The sequence below is a fragment of the Panthera tigris genome, chromosome F2, assembly GCF_018350195.1.
Source record: "Panthera tigris isolate Pti1 chromosome F2, P.tigris_Pti1_mat1.1, whole genome shotgun sequence".
Lineage (NCBI taxonomy): Eukaryota > Metazoa > Chordata > Mammalia > Carnivora > Felidae > Panthera > Panthera tigris.
In genome coordinates this window covers 41,014,995-41,039,974 of record NC_056676.1, presented here as the reverse complement: position 1 = coordinate 41,039,974, position 24,980 = coordinate 41,014,995, and the positions used below count along the sequence as shown (strand labels likewise).

At 37.2% G+C, this 24,980-nt stretch overlaps 1 protein-coding gene across 8 annotated transcripts in view; it reads right to left on the bottom strand.

Annotated features, from left to right (window-relative positions):
* Window positions 1-24,980, bottom strand: part of DPY19L4 (dpy-19 like 4) — a 73,408-nt gene that overhangs the window by 20,902 nt on the left and 27,526 nt on the right. For 7 of the 8 annotated variants that reach the window (XM_042973016.1, XM_042973010.1, XM_042973011.1 and 4 more), the window contains 7 exons: window positions 19,325-19,448; window positions 15,769-15,903; window positions 12,951-13,082; window positions 12,756-12,854; window positions 12,247-12,320; window positions 6,367-6,525; window positions 5,592-5,711 (listed from right to left, as the gene is read on the bottom strand). In XM_042973016.1, coding sequence (XP_042828950.1) covers window positions 5,592-5,711; window positions 6,367-6,525; window positions 12,247-12,320; window positions 12,756-12,854; window positions 12,951-13,082; window positions 15,769-15,903; window positions 19,325-19,448 — 843 coding nt within the window. The remainder of the gene's footprint in view (window positions 1-5,591; window positions 5,712-6,366; window positions 6,526-12,246; window positions 12,321-12,755; window positions 12,855-12,950; window positions 13,083-15,768; window positions 15,904-19,324; window positions 19,449-24,980) is intronic. The other variant, XM_042973012.1, reaches the window with a different exon arrangement.

The following is a 24,980-nucleotide window of genomic DNA, read 5'->3' as shown; positions in this document are numbered from 1 at the left end:
AAACTCATAACCCCAAGATCAAGAGTCACATGCTCCACTGACTGAGCCAGCCAGGCACTCCCATTTCTCTTTTCTCAGTTCTTTCCTACTACCCATGAAAATACCACATGTTAAGGGAAAATGAAAAGCTTAGCCTCTAACTTTCAGCAACAGATTGTTATTCATTTCTTAAATAATCAAGAAAACATGCAGGTTACTAAAATGAAGATGAAATAAGAGCATTAATATAGATGAGAGTGTAGTAAGGTTGTACTCTTGGAGAAAATATAAACTGCTATACTTTTCCAGAAGGCAATTTGGCAAAATCTATAAAAATTTTTTTTTAAGTTTTTAGTTTCGGTTTGTTTCATGTTTATTTATTTTTGAGAGGGAGAGAGCAAGCATGCAAGCAGGAGAGGGGCAGAAAGAAAAAGAGAGAGAGAATCCCAAGCAGGCTGTGCACTGCCAGTGCAGAGCCCGACAACAGGCTTGAACCCGCAAGACAGGACTTGAGCTGAAATCAAGAGTTGGACGCTTAACGAACTGAGCCACCCAGGCACCCCAAAACCTATAAAAATTTTAAGTACTCCAAGACAACCCCATTTCTAGTAAGTTAGTCAACAGATATATTAGTATATGTATATAAAGATACAAAGGTTTTAACTGCAGTATGTTGTTTTAGTAGAAAAAAAACTAGAAACCTGTCCTTCAGTAGGTATTAAATAGTTATGAAAAACATAAAAGCAAAATGTAAAATTGCATTTTACATTTTACTATATACTACTATATACATTTTACTATATACTGCTACCCTAGCTTTTTGGTGATTTAAAAAAACGTAGGGGAACCCGGCTGGCTCAGTTGGTGGAGCATGCAGCTCTTAATCTCAGCGTTGTAAGTTTGAGCCCCATGTTGGGTATAGAGATTACTTAAAAATAAAATCTTAAGAAAAATGAAAACTGACTTGGACTTTGACAGAAGTAGCGTATGTATATATAGAATACATATTGCTAAGACAAAGGAACTGTATTAGTTTCCTCTGGTCAACCAATATTTCCTCCTAATTACCCCCATTCCTGCTATTCTTCAAGTCCCCCAGAATCAAAACTAGAGTCTGGTTTAGAACTCCAGGAGACACCATTCACGTTGAATTATATGTACATAACATTCCCTGGAACACCAACTTCCTGCTCTAGAGATTAGACCACTATGTCCAGTCCAATGATTTCTCTGCATCTATCTCTTCCTTACCATTTTATTGCAACAGCCTGATAATTAACATCTCTACCTTTTGTTTGTTTTTTAGTAATCTCTATATCCTATGTGGGGCTTGAACTTATAGCCCCAAGAACAAGAGTTGAATACTCTTCCCACTGAGTCAGCCAGGTGCCCTAACATCTCTACCTTTAGACTCTCTTTCAGCCAAATGCCAGATGAACCTTCTTCAAACATAATTACAAGACACTTTTTGTTATAGTCTCTAGTGGTTCCCCAGAATCTACTGAAATAAATGAAAACTCATCTAAATTTCAGGCCCCTCAAAAATACGGTGTTGATGCACCTTTTCAGTTTTTCTCCTAGGACTTCCCTAAATATGATTAGTGTTCTAGCCAGAGTTTGCATAACAATCTCAAGTGTTCCATTCCATAATGCACATAAGTTTCTCCTTCTTGATACAAGCCCATCCATCCTCATCTAGTGCTGCCTTAGGCTCTGATTCCCTTTATAGCCAGACCCCTTGAGGTCCATGCTTACTACTTCTTCCTGCCTTCTACTCTCTGATTATGTACTCCTTTAAAAACTCCTTTGACTTCTGAGTTGCAATTCCTCCTAAAGTCCCTCTGCCACAGTCCCTACTGCTACTTACTCAGTTTCCAATTCCCAAATATTTTAGTTTTGGCCCCTTTCCTCCATCTCTATGGCTACTCTTTTCTATATTCTATTATGACACCTTCTTAACCAGCTTGTCTTCCTTTAATCTTGTTTTCCTCAATTATTGCTGCCAGAGAGATCTTACTAAAAACAAATCTGATATAACATTTTTGTTTATTTCTGAAAGACAGAGAGAGAGAGAGAGAGAGAGAGAGAGAGAGAGAGAGAGAATGAATCCCAAGCAGGCTCTGCACTGTCATTGCAGAGTGCAATGTGGGGCTTGAACCCACGAACTGTGAGATCATGACCTGAGTTGAAACTAGGCATCGGATGCTTAACCAACTGAGCCACCTAAGCACCCCTGACATTTATTCTGTCCAGATTATTACACACACACAAACACACAAGAAAATGAACAGCCTGGCCAACCTCTATTTATCTCTGAAGGCTGTTGCCCCATTTAGGAAATCTTCCTTAAATTGACTTCCTCTGTCCACCCTCTACAACTGAGTTAGTACCTCTCCTCTTGAGTGATTAAAGCACCCTTTGTATACCTTTCTCATAGTACTTACTTTATTCTAACTCTTGGTTTACTTACTCTTTGAAACAAAAGAGTAGATTTTGTATTTCTTTAATCCCTACTGCCTACTTAATAGAGTGCTTGGCACATTCTGGGTGACTATGCTTATTATTTGCATGAACAGGTGGTCACAGTATTACAGGCCTAGTGAATAAATTAAAGAAGTAAAGATGAGTGAAAGAATAATGCATATTACATGTTCAAAAACAGGATCTTGAACTTAAAATGGTAGATCCAACAATGAAGAACGGTGAGGATAATAAAATGTTCTTCTGCAGAGAGAAATAAAACTGAGAGAGTACAAAGGGGGGAAAAAGGTAACGCATGCACCAAAATTCTAGTACTACAAGGCAATGAGATGAGAATCAAAACATGAATCACTTAGAATATTCATGGTTTAACACATTTCTTCATCCTACTTACTAGGCATTATGGAATGCTAACTATTAGTGTGAACCACCATTCTCACTTAATGTTTCAGTAAAAGATTCCCATTGGTCAGGGGTTTGGCAGTCTGATAAAGTGTACGGATGACTTATAAGAAAATGGTTTTATTTTTTTTAAGTTTATTTATTTAAGAGAGAGCATGCATGTGTGCGAGCGGGGAAGAGGCAGAGAGAGAGGGAGAGAGAATCCCAAGCAGGTTCCTTGCCATCAGCGTGGAGCCTAATGCAGGTCTCGAACCCGCAAACCATGAAATCATGACCTGAGCCAAAATCAAGAGTCAGTCGGTTAACCAACTGAGTCTTCCAGATGCCCCAAGAAAATGTTTTTATTTATTTATTTTTTTAATTTTTTTTTTTTTAACGTTTATTTATTTTTGAGACAGGAAGAGACAGCATGAATGGGGAGGGTCAGAGAGAGAGGGAGACACAGAATCCGAAACAGGCTGCAGGCTCTGAGCTGTCAGCACAGAGCCCGACGCAGGGTTCAAACTCACGGACCGTGAGATCATGACCTGAGCCGAAGTCGGACGCTTAACCGACTGAGCCACCCAGGCGCCCCAAGAAAATGTTTTTAAATGCATAAAGTACATAGGTCTACAAAGGAAACCAATTATACTGAAATATTGATATCAAATAATAAAAAGATTTATAATATAGCACATTTGTACTTATTAAGATGTTAAATGCAGGCCCAATAATAACTGTAACTTTGAGGTTGTGATGTGTATAGTATTTCAAGATAAAAAATTAATATAATACTTGAAAACAGCTAAGCTTTCTTTTTGGAAAAGCACCATGGGACTGTGATTCAGTATCTATATTCATAATTAAAGAAAATTTAACTTGAGAAATCTCATACTAGGATCAATACTGTTCATCTCTCCCTACTTCCCCTCTTATCCCTCTACCTCAGAATCTTAATGGCTCCTCTTCATGGCAGTGATTTATCTGATTTGTGTATTAAGAGGGAGAATTGAGCATATCCAGCTTAAACATTCTAGGCATCCATATTTTGTATCTTCCTTTTGCAAGATAGGTGTAGACAGGGGCATAAACTTACCAAGGCTCTACCCATTAAAGAGGGAAAGCCCAAAGTTTGAGGACTAAGGTCAATTTGGGGTGGCAAATAGTAGAAGCCCTTTGTTCACACATGAAGAAGTGGTCTCCAATGCAACCTTTATAGAATCAGAATCATTCAGATGATTGAAATGTATTTCTCATATATTTGGTCTTTGTACAGTCCCTGGCTCACAGCTCCTAAAATTCTTAGAATCTCCTAAGTGATGAAACTGGAAAGGTGTCTTTTTTTATGTTAATGATAACTTTCTGGAAGACACTCAAGGATGGGGCTGGTTGCCAGTGGAGCCAACCATGTGATTAGGGAGTTGGAACTCAGTCCCACTCCAAACCTCTGGGGAGGGAAAAGGGCCTAGAGGTTGAGTTCAATCACTAATGGCCAATAATTTAATCAATCATGCCTATGTGAGGCTTTTATAAAAACCCCAAAGGACAGGGTTTGGAGAGCTTCTGGGTTGGCGACCACATGTAGACCTGGAGAGAGTGGTACACCTAGAGATAACGGGAGCTCCGGACCCCTTCCTACAAACCTTGCCCTCTGCCGAGCTTCCATCTGGTTGTTCCTGAGTTATATCCTTTTATAATAAACTAGTGATCTAGTAAGTAAAATGTTTCCCTGAGTTCTGTGAGCTGTTCTAGCAAGTTAATTGAACCTGAGGAGGGGGATCTAAGAACTTCTGATTTACAGCCAGTTGGTCAGAAGCACAGGTAATAACCTGGATTTGCAACTGGCACATGAAGTGGGTTGGGGGCAATCTTGAACTGTGGAATCTGATGCAACCTCTAGGTGGACAGTGCCAGAATTAAGTCAAAGTGTAGGACATTCAGTTGGTACCTGGACAATTGCTTGTTGTTACTGTGGGAAAAGCCCCTCCTCAAATTGAAATTGAGTATTCAAAATCATTTTATACCCATGTGTCTTATTTTTTATCTGAGTCCAAACTTTAAAGGGTATCACTTACTGAACTCTTAACCTCACAGCACGATTTACCTCTATTTCATTTAACAAAGTTGTAATTTTATTTTTGTGTGATTAATATCTGTCACCTCCATTAGGCCACAGTCACATAAGGTTAGAAACTGTATGTCCACTTTTGCTTACCAATGTACCTTCAGCACCTAGTACAATGCCTGGTCCTTGGAAAACATTCAATAGTTTTTGAACAAATGAGTGAATAAGTAAATGTCAGTTCACTGTACTATAAGCACCTCTGTAAACTCCAGATAAATTAAGAAAGTTTGTAGATTTTGAGTTTTTATAGTTTCATAAATATATTCTTTTTTTTTTTTTTTAAGTGTTTTTGTTTTTGTTTTGTTTTGTTTTGAGAGAGAGTGCAAACAGGGTAGGGACAGAGAGAGAGAGAGAGAGAGAGAGAGAGAGAGAGAGAGAGAGAGAAACACACAGACAGACAGACAGAATCCCAAGCAGACTCCACAATGTCAGGGCAGAGCCCAATGCCAGGCTCAAACTCAGGAACCATGAGATCATGACCTGAGCCAAAATCTAGAGTCAGACACATAAACCAACTGAGCTACCCAGGCATCCCTCATAAATATATTCTTGAAAGTATCCATTTATTACCATTAGAAAGGACAACTGTTTGTAAAAACAAATAGCTCCAATAAAGTACACTTACCCTTCTATAACCATTGCAAGAGAGCCCAATAAAATAGTGTGAATCACATGATAAATTATTTCTGGCCTTCCTCCAATTCGTCCATCTTCAAGCGTAATAGTTTCTTTCAAGGACTTGCCACTACACAAAGGAAATGTTTTTTACTATTGAAAAAACATTTTTAAATAATCAAAGATCTTAAATTTTTTCAAAAAAAAAAAAAAAAAAGAAATACAGGTGGTTCTTGAAATCTGAAAGTATATTCTGATAGTGAAATGCCTAACTTATATACATCTCCAAGTCCTTGAAAGGGCTTTTAAGAACCTGAAGAAACTGACGCAGTGAAGACTAAATATGAAAATTCAGGAAATATGACAAAAAAGATTTTTAGGTTCCTTTTCCAAGATTATCACTTAACTAGTTATTGCTTTCAGCCATGACAAAAATATTTTAAAATAGTCTTGATAATTTAAAATCACTTACATTACTAGCTTCATTTAGGTTAAAAAAATTATTCTTACATTCAGTAAAAATATGACTAAATTAGTGAAGGAGTCTAACAGTTTAAATGAATATTATTCCTACATTAAATTTGTACATCATGTATTTAGATGTATAAACAAATTTGAATATTATCTGGTTAAGTTATAACGATATTGTACATGTTCATAACAAGAGAATGGAACTAGAAACTCTAAAACAAATACATAAATATTGGAAGGATACTAAAAATTGATAGTTTACGTATTTCCATAAGGTATTAGTTAGCAATGTGATGATTCTCATAGGTACTTACTTAATTCTCCTAAAAATAACTTGCATCATAGAAAGAAAACAAATAATTAACACTAAAACATAGAAAGGTAATAAAGAAGACTGTGTCAATCGCAAAAAAAAATCTTGGGATGGTGCCTGCAGGGATTCTTGACACAGGAGCCAATTCATTGTAAAATTCCTTGAGAAAACGAAAAGCATGATGTTAAAATCACAGATGTTATAAACTACTGAACATAAAAGTATTATCTCAATAAAAACATAAAACACAAAACACATTTCCTAAATTCACTTGTAACAGTTCCCTTTATAAATGAAGATAATAGCATTAGTAACTCTTCTCAACAAATTGCCCTAATAAATGTAAAACTGCTGCTTTGTATTATCCAGTAATGTGACCATCTCTAGAATTCAATATGGTTTCAATAGAGTTTCACTTTCTATTTTTATCTGGAAACAACAAAAAATTCAGCTGTCCAACCCTCCCATCTGCAGCGCTCAACATGGTAGCTACTAGATACAATGGGGCTATTAGCACTTGAAATGCGGCCAATGCAAATGGAGATCTACTTTAAGTATCCCGGATTTCAAACATAAAAAAAAATGAAAAAGGACAAAAGAATACAAAATAGCTCATTAGTAATGTTTATACTGTTTGCACATTAAAATATTTTAATAAATCAGATTAAATAAATTTATAATTAAAATAAAATTCCCTTGTTTCGTTTTACCTTTTTTAAAATTTATTTTACTTCATTTAAATTTTTAACGTTTATTTATTTTTGAGAGAGAGCAAGAGCGTGAGCCAGGGAGGGGCAGAGAGAGGGAGACACAGAATCAGAAGCAGGCTCCAGGCTCTGAGCTGTCAGCACAGAGTCCGATGTGGGACTCGAACTCACAAACTGTGAGATCATGACCTGAGCTGAAGTTGGATGCTTAACCAACTGAACCACCCAGTACCCCTCTTTTTACTTTAATTTTTTTTTTTTTAACGTTTATTCATTTTTGAGACAGAGACAGAGACAGAGCATGAACGGGGGAAGGTCAGAGAGAGACAGAGACACAGAATCTGAAACAGGCTCCAGCCTCTGAGCCGTCAGCACAGAGCCCGACGCGGGGCTCAAACGCATGGACCGTGAGATCATGACCTGAGCCGAAGTCGGACGCTCAACTGACTGAGCCACCCAGGCGCCCCTCTTTTTACTTTTTTTAATGTGGCTCCTAGAAAATTACATATGTGACTCACATTATATTATTGGACAGTCCTGTTTTATATGGATAAATGTAATTCAACTAGGACCCATTTTGAAAAATATTTCTTTTAAGTTTATTTATTTTTGAGAGAGAGAGCATGCACACGAGTGCGTCGGGGAGGGACAGAGAGACAGGGAGACAGAATCCCAAGCAGGCTCCATGCTGTCAGCTCAGAATTGGACATGGAGCTCAAACTCATGAACCATGAGATCATGACCTGAGCTGAAATCAAGAGCTGGATGCTTAACCCACTGAGTCACCCAGGTGCCCCACAGGACTCATTTGAAGACAGAAGTCATAAGATTTAACACAAAAACATTTCAAGCTATAAGAATCAAGATAAACTTCTTTTGACTCTAAGCTAAATATGATTAACAAGACTCCTGCTTATATATAGTTTTATCTGCATTCTCACATCTGACCCATCTCCAACCACCATTTTATCCTTAATCCTAACCCTGGGAAAGGAGCTAAGAGATGGAGTGATCTTCGGGAGAGCTCATGGGTGGCCTGAGAATGCCTGCTTCACAAATCACTGGGTTTAGAATTAAAGGTCAAAGTTTCACAATGTGTCAAGCAGCAATACAACTGTATCAAAGAGGCTGCTATCCAACTGTCTTGTATATATGATTGTATGATGAATTCATGTCTTTTTTATCTGCCTATTAAAGGTACTAATTCTGTAAGATCCAATTCAAATTTCAATTTCATGAATATTCTTCCATATCACCCAGTCTCAATCTTTCCTTCCCCATATTCCCATGGCACTTTACTTATCCTTCTATTATAGCACTTAATACAATTTGCTAGTTTAAGATTATAGGCATTTTTTAATAGCTCAGAATACCTGGCCTAGTATCGTGCGCATCCAATATTTATTAACATTTCTTTACTGGTTCTTGAAAGTCTGTCTCAACAGAAATGTTTCCTCAAAACCTCTTTGATCTTGGCCGCAGCAACATCTTACTCGGCATGTCTCCAGAGGCAAGGGAAACAAAGGCAAAAATGAACTATTGGAACCTCATCAAAATAAAAAGCTTCTGCACAGCGAAGGAAACAATCAACAAAACTAAAAGGCAACTGATGGAATGGGAGAAGATATTTACAAACGACATATCAGATAAAGGGTTAGTATCCAAAATCTATAAAGAAGTTATCAAACTCAACACCCAAAAAACAAATAAGCCAGTGAAGAAATGGGCAAAAGACATGAATAGACACTTCCTCAAAGAAGATATCCAGATGGCCAACCAACACATGAAAAAATCCTCAACATCGCTCATCATCAGGGAAATACAAATTAAAACCACAATGAGATACCACCTTACACCTGTCAGAATGGCTAATGTTAACAACTCAGGCAACAACAGATGTTGGATGTGGAGAAAGAGCATCTCTTGCACTGCTGGTGGGAATGCAAACTGGTGCAGCCACTCTGGAAAACAGTATCTAGGTTCCTCAAAAAATTATAAATAGAACTACCCTACGACCCAGGAGTTGCACTACTAGGTATTTAACCAAGGCATACAGGTATGCTGTTTTGAAGGGATACATGCACCCCCATGTTTATAGCAGCACTATCAACAATAGCCAAAGTATGGAAAGAGCCCAAATGTCTATCGATGGATGAATGGATAAAGAAGATGTGGTTTATACATACAAGGAAGTATTACTTGGCAATTAAAAAGAACGAAATCTTGCCATTTGCAACTACATGGATGGAACTAAAAGGTATTATGCGAAGCAAAATTAGTCAGAGAAAGGCAAGTATCATATGACTTTACTCATACGAGGACTTTTCGAGACAAAACAGATGAACATAAGGGAAGGGAAACAAAAATAATATGAAAACAGGGAGGGGGATAAAACAGATGAGACTCATAGAGAACAAACAGAGGGTTACTGGAGGGGTTGTTGGAAGGGGGATGGGCTAAATGGGTAAGGGGCATTAAGGAATCTACTCCCGAAACCATTGTTGCACTATATGCTAATTTGGACGTAAATTAAAAAAAAATAAAATTAAAAAAATATATATTAAAAAAAAAAAAAAAAGAAATGTTTCCTGACATTCTGGTGAACTACAAATCCTAATACCCAGTTGGCACATGTGAGTGTAAGGCATTTACTATTTATACCACCCATGTTATTAACTATACAAAAACTACCAAGTGAGATGTCAATATTCTTAAGAGACCTTACCTTATTCTTAAAACACCTATTATATTACCCAGTGAAACAAATCTAGTACCTGACATGCTGAACAAAGGGGCACTACATAACATCAACTAAGAAATGCTAGACAAAAGCAGCCCTTAATCCTATTTGTGAATTCTAGAGTTTTCCAAGGTTAAAGAAAAAGTCAGGGGAAAGGCTAGTCAATTATGGAGATCTATAACCAATTTTTCCTAATTGCCTGCTAAGTGTCAGGCCTATAAATATCCCTGAAAAAGACATGATCCCTGCCCTTACGGAGTATACGGCCTCTTATAGGATCATTTTACCTCAGTAGATATCCACACCTGACTTAACAAACTTCAGATTTCTCAAGTGTTTAAACCATGTCAAAAGCTTTATTAACTGTGATATAACACACATGAAATTCCATGCACAGCATCTAAAATCCCATGTAATCACAGTGAATTATAAGGTTCTAAGGTATATTAGAAGAACTAGAAAAATGTGTAAATTTTCTTTCTGTTATGCAAGTGGACTCCATCAGTGCATAAGTCATTTATTTCACTTTAGATTTAAAAAATGCATTTAACAAACAAAAGGTACATTATTCTCGAATTTAAAAGTCAGCTTCTGATCTAATCCACTATTATGACCCCAGAATGAGATTCTTTGCTATGAAATAAGTATCTTACTGCCCACCTCTTTTTGATGCAAACATTTTTAGTGGTTACAATTACATTGGTTCTTGGGGCGCCTGGATGGCTCAGTCGGTTAAGTGTCCGACTTCAGTCTAGGTCATGATCTCGCTGTTCCTGAGTTCAAGCCCCGCAGCTCAGAGCCTGGAGCCTGTTTCAGATTCTGTGTCTCCCTCTCTCTCTCTGCCCCTCCCCCACTCATGCTGTGTCTCTCTCTCTCTCTCTCTCTCTCTTTCGCTCGCTCTCTCTCTCTCAAAAATAAACATTTAAAAAAATTTTTTTAATTACATTGGTTCTTTATTTATTTTAAATCTTTAATTTATTCTGACTTTAGACTGTATCATTGTTCTGCATTAAGAGAAAAAATACTCTCAAATGCTGTCACACTATTAGGGTTTAAGTACATCTAATTTATAAAACACCTAAATGAGATTTTTTTTAAATGTTTTTATTTATTTTTGACACAGAGACAGACAGAGCATGAGCAGGGGAGGGGCAGAGACAGAGAGGGAGACACAGAATCCGAAGCAGGCTCCAGGCTCTGAGCTGTCAGCACAGAGCCCGACGTGGGGCTTGAACTCACAAACCGTGAGATCGTGACCTGATCTGAAGTCGGACGCTTAACTGAGTCACCCAGGCGCCCCTAAATGAGATTTTTTTAATGAGAAAAAATATTAATATATTTCTCCTAGATATTATAATTTTCCAAATTATTTATTTTCTAAGTGGTATGTAATTAAGTGTCTACTACCCCTTGGATTATTTTTGCTCTATATTTTCTTTTTTTTTTTTCTTTAAAAAATTTTTTTTAACATTTCTTTATTGTTGAGACAGAGAGAGACAGAACATGAACAGGGGAGGGGCAGAGAGAGAGGGAGACACAGAATCTGAAATGGGCTCCAGGCTCTGAGCTGTCAGCACAGAGCCCGATGCAGGGCTCGAACCCACGGACCGTGAGATCATGACCTGAGCCGAAGTCGGACGCCCAACCGACTGAGCCACCCAGGCGCCCCTGCTCTATATTTTCTTTTTTCTTTTTTTATTTTTTTTTTAATTAAAAAAAAAAATTTTTTTAACATTTATTTTATTTTTGAGACAGAGAGAGACAGAGCAGGAATGGGGGAGGGTCAGAGAGAGGGAGACACAGAATCTGAAACAGGCTCCAGGCTCTGGGCTTGAACTCACGGACCGCGACATCATGACCTGAGCCGAAGTCGGCCGCTTAACCAACTGAGCCACCCAGGCGCCCCTATATTTTCTAAGTGGTATAGAGTTAGACAAACTTTTTTAAAAAAATTTTTTAATGTTTATTTTTGAGAAAGAGAGAGAGAGGGAGAGAGAGCACACGTGCATGGGGGGGTGGGGGGGGTGAAGAAAGACACAGGGAGACACAGAATCTGAAGCAGGCTCAGACTCTGAGCTGTCAGCACAGAGCCTGATACAGGGCTTGTACTCACGAGTCAGGAGATCATGACCTGAGCCAAAGTCACATGCTTAACCAACTGAGCCACCCAGGAGCCCCTAGATAAATTTTTATATAATCTAAAACGTATTGGGGTGCCTGAGTGGTTCAGTCAATTTCAGCCGAAATTCCTAGTTTCGGCTCAGGTCATGTACTCACAATTTGTGGGTTTGAGCCCTGTGTCAGTATCTGTGCTAATGGCACCAAGCCTGCCTGGGATTCTCGCTCTCTTCCTCTCTGCCCCTTCCTGACTTGTGCATGCACTCTCTCTCTCTCAAAATAAATAAACTTAAAAAAATTAATAAATAAAACTTACTTAGTCATATTTAATCCAAATTTTACTTCAAGGAATTTCAGCATGTGCCCATTTTCTTTGTGTGGGACAAACATCTGGAAGTAAAAAACACTAGTTACAACAAAGAACTATTAGCTATGCTCATAGCAATATGTTTCTGTCTAGAAACTGAAAACACAGCAAGACTATAAAACAAAAAATATGAATTAAAAAGGAACTAAATAATACATGCTATAACTATGAAACAAGGAGACTTGACATACTCTTTTGAACACTTTTACTCATCTCAATTTACTCCATATATTACTTAATATTTTAAATGAAATGGAAAATAAGGCGTATCTTTTAAGCGTATCTAGAAAAGAATCAGAATCCTATATTCTCATGAAAGAATGATCATTGTTCAACTTGTAATTTTACTGTAAAAACTTTATTACCATGCTATGTTATTATGCTCATTAAAATTTAGCCCCGTACTTTCATTATTCAACTTGCTCTTCTACATGAATTTCAGACCCAGAGTTATTTACCTTCATTATAATATTCAGTGTCACTGTCAGAGTACACACCAAGTAAAAATTAATCACTTTCATTATTTTGGCTATAAAAGTTCCTTTTTTCACATTCAGCTGTGGGGAAAACAACCATGAACAAAGAAGTGAGGCATGAAAAATGAACAATTAAAAAATTTACCACAAGAATGATAAAAAGACAATTCTTATTACCTGAAGGCACTTAGCAAGCATTAAGGCTACTACTAAACTTAATAGAGGAGACACCAATAAAGCTGAATTCTCAAACTGCAGTAAATATCCCAGAAAGAGAGAAAATATATAGATTTTATAAACTTCATGAACCTGTTGAAACAAAATAAGATGAATGAGAATAAAATGAATCTTACTGTACATCTTTTCATTGGTTTTGTTTAGAGTAGATTATAAATAATTATTAGTATCCAATTATATTATTATAATCCAATTATAAAATAAATGCTCTACTATAATTTAGGATATATTATACAAATGTTTAATCTGTATTTTTAATGTTATGGTATGAAATGAATTTCTTATTTTCTTAGAAATAACTCTTATAAGCAAAGTAAAAAGCTTTAAAACCAAGGACATCTAAATCAGACTGAAAAAATCTTAGTCCCAGGCTCTGATTTAATTTTACTTGGCTTGCCCTGTTATTAAAATCCATCTATACATCATCAAACTGCATACATCAAAAATTATAACCTTTAGCAGCAGTTCCCAAACACCACCTAGTAAAAACATTGCCATGAAATGTAGCACCAGAGACCAGTATTTTTAGATTTGGTCCATTTAACAGTGAGCATAAGAAAGTCAAATTCAATATCCTAATAGAAGATCTCCTGAGAAAGTTGTTTGTCTTAGAAGATTTCTTTTCTAAAAAAAAAAAAAAAAAGATTTCTTTTCTAAAATTCAATAATATAGTAATTTTCTCTACCATAAGATTAATTCCTTTTGGAAAGGGAAAACTAAGACAAAATATAGACATTAGTTAGGGGAGGAAATCAAAAGACAGAGTATTAAAGGGAAAAGAAAAGAAAAGAAAATGAAAAAGAAAAAGAGAAAGAAAAAGAAAAACAGAACAAAAAATATCTGGCCTCTTAGAAGGCCAGAGCCATTAAGAAAAAGAAATACCTCACTGTAGGAAGGCTGAAACATTGACAGGGAGAAGGCACAATGGGATCTTCCAGGTGTTAAAAATATTCTACTTCCTGATTTGGGATGCTGGTTCTGGAGATGTGTGCTAGTTATTGAGTGACTGTCTCTTAGCTCCAAACCTATCCCTCTACCCACTGTCTTGTAATGCTGGGGTTGAGGACTCTGCTTTCTATGTCTCTGCTTTTCCAGTTGGCTCCCTATTAAACTCTGCCAATATGAAATGCTAGAGAGATAATAAGGCTGAAGAAGAAGGGAGGAGCTTGTGGCTTCCTGTCTGCTTTGCAGCTCCTGTGAGTATCATATCAGCAATACTTCTTCACTCCACTAGAGCAATTCCTTCCAGCTAAAGCAGCTAAATGCATGTGCAGCTTCTCCAACACTCGACAGACCAGCTGTAACACATTCTCTTGCCCCGGAGACCCCAGGGCCAGCTGGACAGAGCCCCCATTCTCAGAAGTCTGGGTTCCATTTCTCCAGTTCAGAGACTCCAGCAAAGCTGGGAGGCAGCCCCTCCTTAGAAGCTTAAGTTTCAGCTCCACAGGGGTTCCTCTTCTAAGTTTTGAAGTTTTAAAAACTCCAATTTCTCCCCTTTGCTCCCTCAACTCTAGTGGTGGTAACTGCTTCCTGCAGTTGCTTCCTGTATGATGCTTTTGGGTTCTTACTACCCTTTCAATTAATAAGATAATGGCATTGTATTTGATTAATGACTCTTTATGTTAAACACCCTCAATTCAATTAACCTAAATGTTGGTATTCATCAGGATTCTGGATCATCTAAATATATAGGATGAAGACAAGAAAGAGCAAGAAGACCCAAGAGTTTCTGGCTTGGACAACATATTAAATACTTAATAAATGTTTACAAATAAAAGATAAGAAAAGAGTGAAAAAGATAAAGATAAAAAAAGGAACCAAATATTGATGGGAACCTTTAACCACTGTAGGCAGTTATATAAACTGATAGAACCATTCTGGACAAAGACTTGGTATGTGGTTAGGTTGAATATGCATATATCCTTTGACTTGTAATTCCACTATGAAGTGTATACTCTAGTATACACTAGACTCTATACACTTATGTACCAGGTAAGAATGCTTATAGCAGCACTGGTCATATGGACAATAAACTGGAAAAAAACTGAAATGTCCATCAATAGAATGTGTAAATACATAAACATGAAAGAAATACAGGTCTTTACATCATCAAGAATGAATCTCAAAAGCAAATCAGACAAAAGTAAACAATACATTATTTTCAGCATGTTTTAAGGAATATATAGATAGGTGGTAAAAACCACAAGGAAACAGGAGGAAAGGATTAACAAAACTCAGGACAGTGAACCTCTGTTGGGGAGGGAGCAAGATGTGACTGGAAGCAGTTAAAAGCAGGACTTCTGGGTATTCAAATGCTCTATTTCTTGGCCTGGATGGTCAAACAGTCATGTTTTATTCTATATAGTATATTTACACAGCGTATATACACTCTTTTGTGTATATTCTATATTTCATTTTTTTTTTTTTTTTTTTTTTAAGAAATAGAAAGGGAAGGAGAAATGGCTCAAAAGAGCAGAAGCACATGGTGACTTTGGGTAAGCAGGCTGTCTTGAAGGGAATTTCGAAGTCCTTAAACGGCTGGGAGAATGAGTTTAACAATCTTTTGAGTACAAGTGTAAGTCAGAGCCTATTAAAACATTTCAAAATAATCCCACCGCTGCCCCCCAAAACAAAACAAACAAAACCCAAACAACAAAAATTTCAAAATAAAGCTTAAAAGCCAAATTACCTAAAGATACAACACTATAAAAATACTTATTCTCCGGATTTAAAACCACAATTTTAAAATTCAAAATACCTTCTCACTTTGCTCCAGTGAAAAACTATCTAGCAAGAACAGAGATATTGCTTGAAGAAATAAGAGATAGTGGCTGTACTCCCACATCATCATAAACGTGTAAGTTGAAGCACTCATCAACAAGTAGCAAAACCTCTAGGGAAAACAAAAGAAAGAAACTAAATATCAGTAGCTTTATTACTATAAAAATCCATGAGGTTGTTACCTCACAGTTGCAGCCCTGTTACTGGTTCAACTTTAAGCTATATAATTCTAGAAATTTTGTTTTTAAGTCACATAATTATTATTAAATCCTTACATAAACAATAAGATCTTAAATAAAACACAGAGATAAATAAATCCTCAAAGTTCAAAACCATATTGAGAATTTCAGGAAGACAAAGGGAAAAAATTCAGTACATTTTTCTTTTATCACAAGAGGTAAAGTAAAAAATATAAGACAACGGTGGCTTTTGCCAGACGTGTCGATGGGCTTTTGTATTGTGAAAGTAACTCCATTCACTCTAAAAAACATGTTCACTTCCAAATTTCCCTAAGAGTTTCCATTTAAACAGTCTGTTTATGTCTCAGCCTATTCCAAGGAAAGGAAAAAAGGAAAAAAGCCCACTGCTCTTTTTTCATTATTTCTCAGCAAATGTGTGCCCTTGCCTTTCCCCAGTGCTTGTACTGTCAATCATATAAAACTCTTTTTCCCTCTGCTAACATACTAAACACAAGGACTTCTTGTCCTTGCCTGGCTAAAATCAATTCTGTCTTTCCAAATGTTATCTCCCAAGTGATCCCTTAGTGAGAAACCCAAGTGTGACAAATCCATTGTTCCTTAGCATATTTCTAACAACCTCTACTTCCTCCAGGGATCTGCATTTTTATTGCCAATTCCTCCATCAGGCATGGTATCACATGACTTTGTTCTGATAAGAATAGCAAAGGAGAAAGGCAATAAGGGTCTAGTCTAGTCAAGAAACCTAAGATAATAGCCATGCTCTCTTCTAAAACTAAGTCTTTCAGGGCGCCTGGGTGGCTCAGTTGGTTCAGCATTCAACTTTGGCTCAGGTCATGATCTCACAGTTCATGAGTTCGAGCGCCGCATCAGGCTCTGTGCTGACAGCTTGGAGCCTAGTGCTTGCTTCAGATTCTGTGTCTCTCTCTGCCCCTCCCCTGCTCACGCTCTGTCTCTCTCTCTCAAAAAAAAAAAAAAACAAAAAAAACACACACTTTTTAAAAATTAAAAAATAATAGATTCCAAAATGAGAAATACTTCAGGCCGTCAGCAGATATAAAGATTTTCCAGCACCCTGAATAAGATTAAGACCAGAAAACAAAGTGTAAGACATGGAAAAATTCTATCAGTTGGTCAAAGAATACCAACTGCAAGGCCTAGAAGAGCTTAGCACTGATAGAACACATAAGCTTCTGCTCTTCATAGCACCATAGCTTTAAGAGAAAGTGTTCTGGAAACTTCTAATGTGGAACAACCAGAACTCTAATAACCAGATGTGAAACCATCATCCCCTGAGAAAACAGTACCAGAAATCAGGTCTAGATCCGGCCTAACTAACCTACTGGACATGTAGGTCCAGTACATGTAAAGCTACAGTACAATAAAGCAAATTACTCATGCCACGGGTTTACCCTCAAACTACTTTAAAGTATATACAGTGTGAAATAAGATAGAAATATATGGGTGTGTGTGTGTGTGGGGGGGGTGTTGCCTGAGTGGCTCAGTCAGTTAAGCCTCCCAACTTCAGCTCAGGTCATGATCTCACAGTTCATGAGTTCAGAGCCCCACATCGGGCTCTCCACTGTCAGTGTGGAGCCTGCTTCAGATCCTCTGTCTCCCTCTCTCTGCCTCTCCCTGCTCATGCATGCTCTCTCTCTTAAAAATAAACAAACACTTAAAGATTTTTAAAAAATATATGTCAAACACAATCTGCACAATTAGCTGTTTTTCCTTTCTTTGAACATTTTCAAAATTCTGTGCACTTTTGTCTATCCTTTACCCTGCTCACTTCATTTTCAACTATGCCTTTATTGTTAACTATTTTACACATATTACTTGACACATTAAATGTATTTCAGTAATCAACCACAGATATGTCTACATAGCTCCAAATAACTGCACAAAGATCTGAGCTTGGACAGATTGATGCAACAGGGATCACAAGATCTAGCCTCAAGAATGGGAAGCAAACTACCAAATATGTGATTAAAATACACATCCTATTCCAATACTACTCAGCAATGAAAATAAGCAAACTATTGACACAATGCAATAACTTAGGTGGATGTCAAGGGCATTAGGCTAAATGAAAAAAGCTGATCTTGGGGCACGTGAGTGGCTACGGAGCTTAAGTTAAGCTTCCGACTCTTCATTTCGGCTCAGGTCATGATCTCCCAGCTGGTGAGATGGATCCCCATGTCAGGCTTTGTGCTGACAGTACAGAGACCGCTTGGGATTCTCTCTCTTCCTCTCTCTCTGCCCTTCCCCTGCTCATTCTCTTTCTCCCTCTCTCTCTCTCAAAAATAAACATTTAAGGGGCGCCTGGGTGGCGCAGTCGGCTGAGCGTCCGACTTCAGCCAGGTCACGATCTCGCGGTCCGTGAGTTCGAGCCCCGCGTCAGGCTCTGGGCTGATGGCTCAGAGCCTGGAGCCTGCTTCCGGTTCTGTGTCTCCCTCTCTCTCTGCCCCTCCCCCGTTCATGCTCTGTCTCTCTCTGTCCCAAAAATAAAAATAAAATAAATAGAAAGGTTGTAGCTTCTGCAAAAAAAAATAAAAATGAAAATAAAATAAAATAAAAAAAACATTTAAAAAAAAAAGAAAAAAAGCCAATCTTGAAGGATAACATACTATATAATTCCACTTGTATAACCTTTCAAAATGACAAAATCATTGTGATAAAAAATTAGAGCTGTGGTTGCCAGAAAAACAGAAAATATGCGGTGCTACCATAAAAGATAACACTGCTGCCATTTGTAGTCACTATATACATCTTCATTAATATTTTCTTAACTTGCAATGACTAAAAGCTATCAATATTACAGAAAAAAATGGTAAAATAATGAGAGATTAATTTTCAAAATAATAAACTCTTCATTTATTTGTCAAGTAACTGCACTGAAACAATACAACATCTCCTTTCTCTTAAAAATAATTTACCCGTCAGGGGCACCTAGGTGGCTCAGTTGGTTAAGCATCTGACTGTTGGTTTTGGCTCAGGTAATGACCTCATGGTTTCGTGAGTTCAAGCCCCACGTGGGCCTCTGCGCTGGCAACACGAAGCCTGCTTGGGATTCTCACTCTCCATTTCTCTGCCCCTCCCTCACTTGGCACTGTCTCTGCCTCTCTCAAAATAAATAAATAAACTTTAAAAAATAATAATTTACCCGTCAATCTGACTAGACTAATAGTGTTATAGTAAGACTCTGTAAATATATCCTTTATTATGTAGTAATTAGGCTTCACTGAATATCACTGACCTGTTAATATGACTAACTTTAAAATTATATACATTTGCAATACATCAAAATTAACTGTGACAAATAAGTTTGTATCTTACCTCTCCGTAAGTATTTAGGTTGCTTTTTAAATAGCCTGTAAGTGCAGCAATTTGGCATGCAAAGTATGGCAGTGCCCAGTTTTCTCTTAAAGGAATGGAGTATTCAATTCTTGTTGTATCTACCCTAAAGTAAACCACAGATGAAGAGCAAAATATCAAGACATTATATTTATGTAACACTGTACTTTTCAAAGTACTTTCACACACATGTCATTGTTCTCTGTAACAATCCTGTGAGGTAGACATAGACAGAGCCACTACGGTCTATATAGCACCTGGAGCAAATTAAGCATCTCATTCAACCCCCCTTTCCTCCCTTCCAGGAAGACTCAGTGTGGTTGTACACTGCTTGAATAGATGGGCAACTGTGAAAATTTGAAAAAGGCTTTCTGCTCTGAGCAGATACGCCTCATGTTAAGGCACACAACTTGTCGTAGAGGACACTAGATTTCAGTTCCTACCCTTTCTTCCCTTAATGAGATAGATGGCTACTCTTCTCTAGAATACAATCTGCATTACATAATTAGCAGGCCTGACAGGCCCAAGGTTCTTATCCTCCCTTATGTAAAGAATATGAAGTTCAGAGAGGTGATGTGACTTAATCAATGTCATATAGCTGGCACAACTGGGATTACAATGCATCTTCTGATATCTAGTTTAATAATCTTTTCAATCAGCAGTTCCCAGGAATTACCATTACAGTAATCCTTCACGTGATATATCCAGAAACCCTTAAATGCCAAATACAGAATGTCTTTCCAGGCTCTTCCTAGATTTCTTCTCAATCTGCGCTACAGCATGTTGTCTCCTGGGCATATCCTCACACCTCAAGAGAATTACCTTTCCAACAATCACCAAATTTAGGACTCGCGCTCAATGTTTTTTTTCTACACAGAAACAAAGGTGCTACTGCTTTAAAATTTTTGTGAAAATTGTTGTATTAATTCTCCTAAATAATAGAGGTGAATGTATTTGCATGTAAGTTAGTTCCATCAAACTGTGATATAGGATACTTCTTAGCAATGAAAAGGAATGAACTATTGATATGCCCAATATACATGAGTCTCAAAATAATTATGCTGAGTTAAAAAAAAAAAAAAAAAAGACCAAAAAGTATATGCTATATGACTTTATTAAGTAAAATTCTGGAAAATGAGGGGTGCCTGGATGGCTCAGTTAGGTTCAGTGTCTGATTCTTCATTTCGGCTAAGATTGATCCCGGGGTCATGAGATTGAGCCCCATGTTGGGCTCCATGCTGAGTGTGGAGCCTGTTTGGGATTCCCTCTCTATCTATGCCCCTCTCCCCCACTCTCGCTCTCTCTCTAAAATAAAAAAATAAAAATAAATTTAAAATTCTATAAAATGAAAACTATAGTGACAGAAAGCAGATTCCTGGTTTTCTGGGGACAATGGAAGTTAGTAGAGGTGAGGTAAGAAGAAGAAAGAAGGAAGCGTTACTGGGAGGCACAAAGAAACTTTTGGAGGTGATAGATATGTTTATTACATTGATTTTATTGATGGTTTCAAGAGTGTGTCTAAATGCCTGAACTGATCAAACTGTATACTTTAAATATGTACATTTTATGACAGTTATACCTCAGTAAAACAGTTAAAAAGTATTATAAGAAAACTTGTCTATGAATATATATGTGATTGAATACATATATATGAAAAAAACAGGATCATACATGAAGATCAAACAAAATAAAAGCTGTAAATATTAACTTAGCAGTATATCTACAGCTTAGTAAACGGTATTAGATCTTGGCTCTTTTATAATTCTGTAATGAACCACTTTTCACTTAATATCTAATGAGCATCTTTCCATAACATATGTATCAATAAATACAGTTCAAGAATATTTAATGGCCAGGACACATCATTGTATAGATTTATCATTAACATAACCAATTTCTATTGTCATACACTTACATTGTTTCAGATCTTATCTTTTACAAAGAATTTTAAAACATGAACCAATGTTTCTGTATAGTAATTATTGGTTTCACTATTTACTTTTAACTCTAATCCATTTGGAATTTACTTTAGTATTGATGCAACAAGATTTCTTTTCCAGATGATTATTCCAATACCATTTACTGAATATCATGTATTTTAAAGACCATCTATTCTCATATAATATTATCTCTCAGAAATTATGAAAGTTAACTCTCTAAAGACAAATAAGAGATTCACATGTCATAAGGCAGGACGTGGGGAGGAGGGAGAGGATATCAGCCACTCCATCAGCCCAAAATTGGGAAGCTGGACCCAGCAGTCACCTTTCTGAAGGTTTACTCACTATCCCTGCCTAAATCACAGATCAGTACAGTGAAAATCTTTAAAACTCTGCACTGGAAAAGGGGAGTTGTTGCAACACAGACTGAGTAGGATCTCTGCCAGTTACCCTCTTCACCTACACAAGCCTCCCCACTGCTACCTTGCTGAACAGCTGAGCTACTCTCTCTTGCCTTTACCATGTTTGGTCCTTGTGAGGAACAGAAGGCTAATAGTAGGAAGTAAGTGACTAAATCAGATGAGACCCACTTTTTCTCCCCCAGTGGCAGAGTCTAGAGCAGCACAAACCAGTAGTTTAAAATAATAACTAGTTAAATCACCTAGGATGCATAGGCCTATTGATACATTCACAGAAACCAGGAAGCCCTGGTTTCATTTTCAATTTTCTTTCTTTTTTTAAAGTAATCGCTACACCCAATGTAGGTCTTGAACTCATGACCCTGAGATTAAGAGTCACATGTTCCACCAACTGATCCAGCCAAGCACCCTTTGAATTTTCATTTTAGACACGTCATGGTATAAGCCTAATCTGGATTTCAGTACTCGCTTCCATGTTTGTGTTAACAATGTAGTTGGCAATAGGGCGCCTGGGTGGCTCAGTCGGTTAAGCGGCCGACTTCGGCTCAGGTCATGATCTCGCGGTCCGTGGGTTCGAGCCCCGCGTCAGGCTCTGTGCTGACAGCTCAGAGCCTGGAGCCTGTTTCAGATTCTGTGTCCCCCTCTCTCTGACCCTCCCCCATTCATGCTCTGTCTCTATCTGTCTCAAAAATAAATAAACGTTAAAAAAAAAAATTTAAAAAAAACACAAAACAATGTAGTTGGCAATATAGCATTACTTCAATTGGCTTGAGTTAATGGCAGGGGGAGAGATGACTGTAATACTAAATGATGTACTGTCAAATAAAAACAAAACGATGTCATGATCACTATGGTAAAAAAAGAAAAAAAAAAAAAAAAGATTCCATAGTAGACAAGAGAGCAACATGATGAGAAGTGAGTCATCTCACAGTACCCAGCTGTGTAGGTTTACCATATTCAAAAGAACCTGCTGGAATGGTACCATATTTACACAGATAGTAGAAATCTGGTTTTAGCAAAATATCATTTTTTATGTTAAATTTATCTTTTCAGTTAATATTTTGCTGGTTCATTATTTCATTAATAGATTAGTTTCAGTTTTATTTATTTAAAAAAATTTTTTTTACATTTATTTATTTTTGAGAAACAGAATGAGCCAAAGCGTGAGCGGGGGAGGGGCAGAGAGACAAGGAGACAGAATCTGAAGCAGGCTCCAAGCTGTGAGCAAGCGATCAGCACAGAGCCTGATGTGGGGCTCGAACCCACAAACTGTGAGATCATGACCTGAGCTGAAGTCAGATGCTCAACTGACTGAGCCACCCAGGTACCACGATTGATTTCAGTTTTATAGTAGCATAAGTGCTTTTAAGTATATGGAGCATTACCTAGTTTTGTTTTATATGTAAGTAGCATTACAGAATTCAAATTATTTATGTCAGTACATGGAATCCATGAGAATTAAGTTTTAAATATACAGAACTGAAGTCCAAGAAATGCTGAGTCGGATAACATATAAAACAGTTTGGTATGTCAATGTATAATGTGTGAAAGATGAAAAACATTTACACAGTATCAGTATAACTTCCAATGGCACCATATTGCCTTGCACTGATGTATTACAATTAACCTAACCATTCTCCTATATTTGTATGGTTTTCTAATTTTTCATGTTATTTCCCTCCTTTTCTGGATTACTGTCTTGTGATGAAATGGAATTCTTGGGGAAGACTACCACCTAAAATTTAAAAAGCTTGTACCTCCATGAGCATTCTGAGTATACCAATACCATCACAACAGAACCAGCATCATGTGTTACCATTATTTTCCGTTAGCTGTACCTCTACGTCATGGATATTTCCTTGCACCTAACCTCTTTATTATTACCAATGTACAATTACTTTTTTGGGGGCCAAAGACTAACTTTAACATACATTTTTTTTAAAGGTTTATTTATTTTTGAGAGCGACAGAACGTGAGTTGGGAGGGGTAGAGAGAGAAGGAGACAGAATCCAAAGCAGGCTCCAAGCTCTAAACTGTCAGTGCAGAGCCAAATGCGGGGCTCAAATCCACAAACCACAAGATCATAACCCGAGCCGAAGTCGGACACTCAACCGACTGAACCACCCAGTAGTACACTTAATCCTACACATTTCTTCTTTGTTCTTCAAATATAAATATGTTTTCACTGAAAGTGATACCCAGGTATATATTTGTAGATGAGAAGATCAGTAGGACTCTTCCATATTGTTTATGTGTAAAGCCTGGTTTTGGTTACCCTATTTTGGTGATCACGTCTGTTAAGAGGGAGTCATTTGCCACTGAGTTTTCCCTCACTACTGTCTATACAGTGCTGTTTCCTAAAATTTCCTCAAATTTTCTAGTATGCCTACATTTTTTAGTTTTATAATACTGCTTTTCCCTTCTGGTGTTAAGAAACAAGTAACACAAAATACAACTAAGAACACTACGAATAATCATAATATAATGGAATGACTAATACCTTTTTATACTTTTCTAGGTATTCATATATAAACTCTAAAGCTGCTGAATAAAAAAAAAGCAAGTTATCTTTCACAGCATTAAAATATATTTTCCAGTATAAAATATATATCAATAAAAAATGAGCGAAATGCAAAACAAATAAAAGCTACTTGTTAAGAATATTTTAATTGCCAAAAGATACATTTTAGCAGAATATATCACAAATTTTCTACCTAACTCCTGCTCTAGGTACCCAGGATACAATGTATCATTAAATAAGGCAATTTCCTTACAATTCTCACTAAGAGCTCTAAAACACTCTTATTTGGGGGGCACCAGGGTGGTTCAGTCCACGCTGAGAGCACAGAGCCTGCTTGGGATTCTCTCCCTCTGCCCCTCCCCTGCTCGCTCTCTCTCTCAAAATAAACAAATGAACTTTAAACATGTGGCAAGGAGTCTTTAATGCCATTATTTTTACAAGGAAAAATTGCCTGGGCTTCCCCTCTTCAAATTTCTGATGAAGATAAAGATAGATCTAGAAATTAAACAAAATGAATATTAAAAGTTCACTGGTGGGTGCCTGGCTGTCTCAGTCCATAGAGTATACAACTCTTGATCTCAGGGTCATGAGTTTGAGCCCTGTGCTGGGGGTGGAGCCTACTTAAAAAACAAAAAGTTCCCTGCCTATAGTAGCCAGTCTCCAAGATGGTCTGCAATGGTCCCTGCCTCCTAGTATTAACACCCTGTGTAGTTACTTCCCATAATGCACCGGAGTTAGTCTGCATGATCAACAGAATA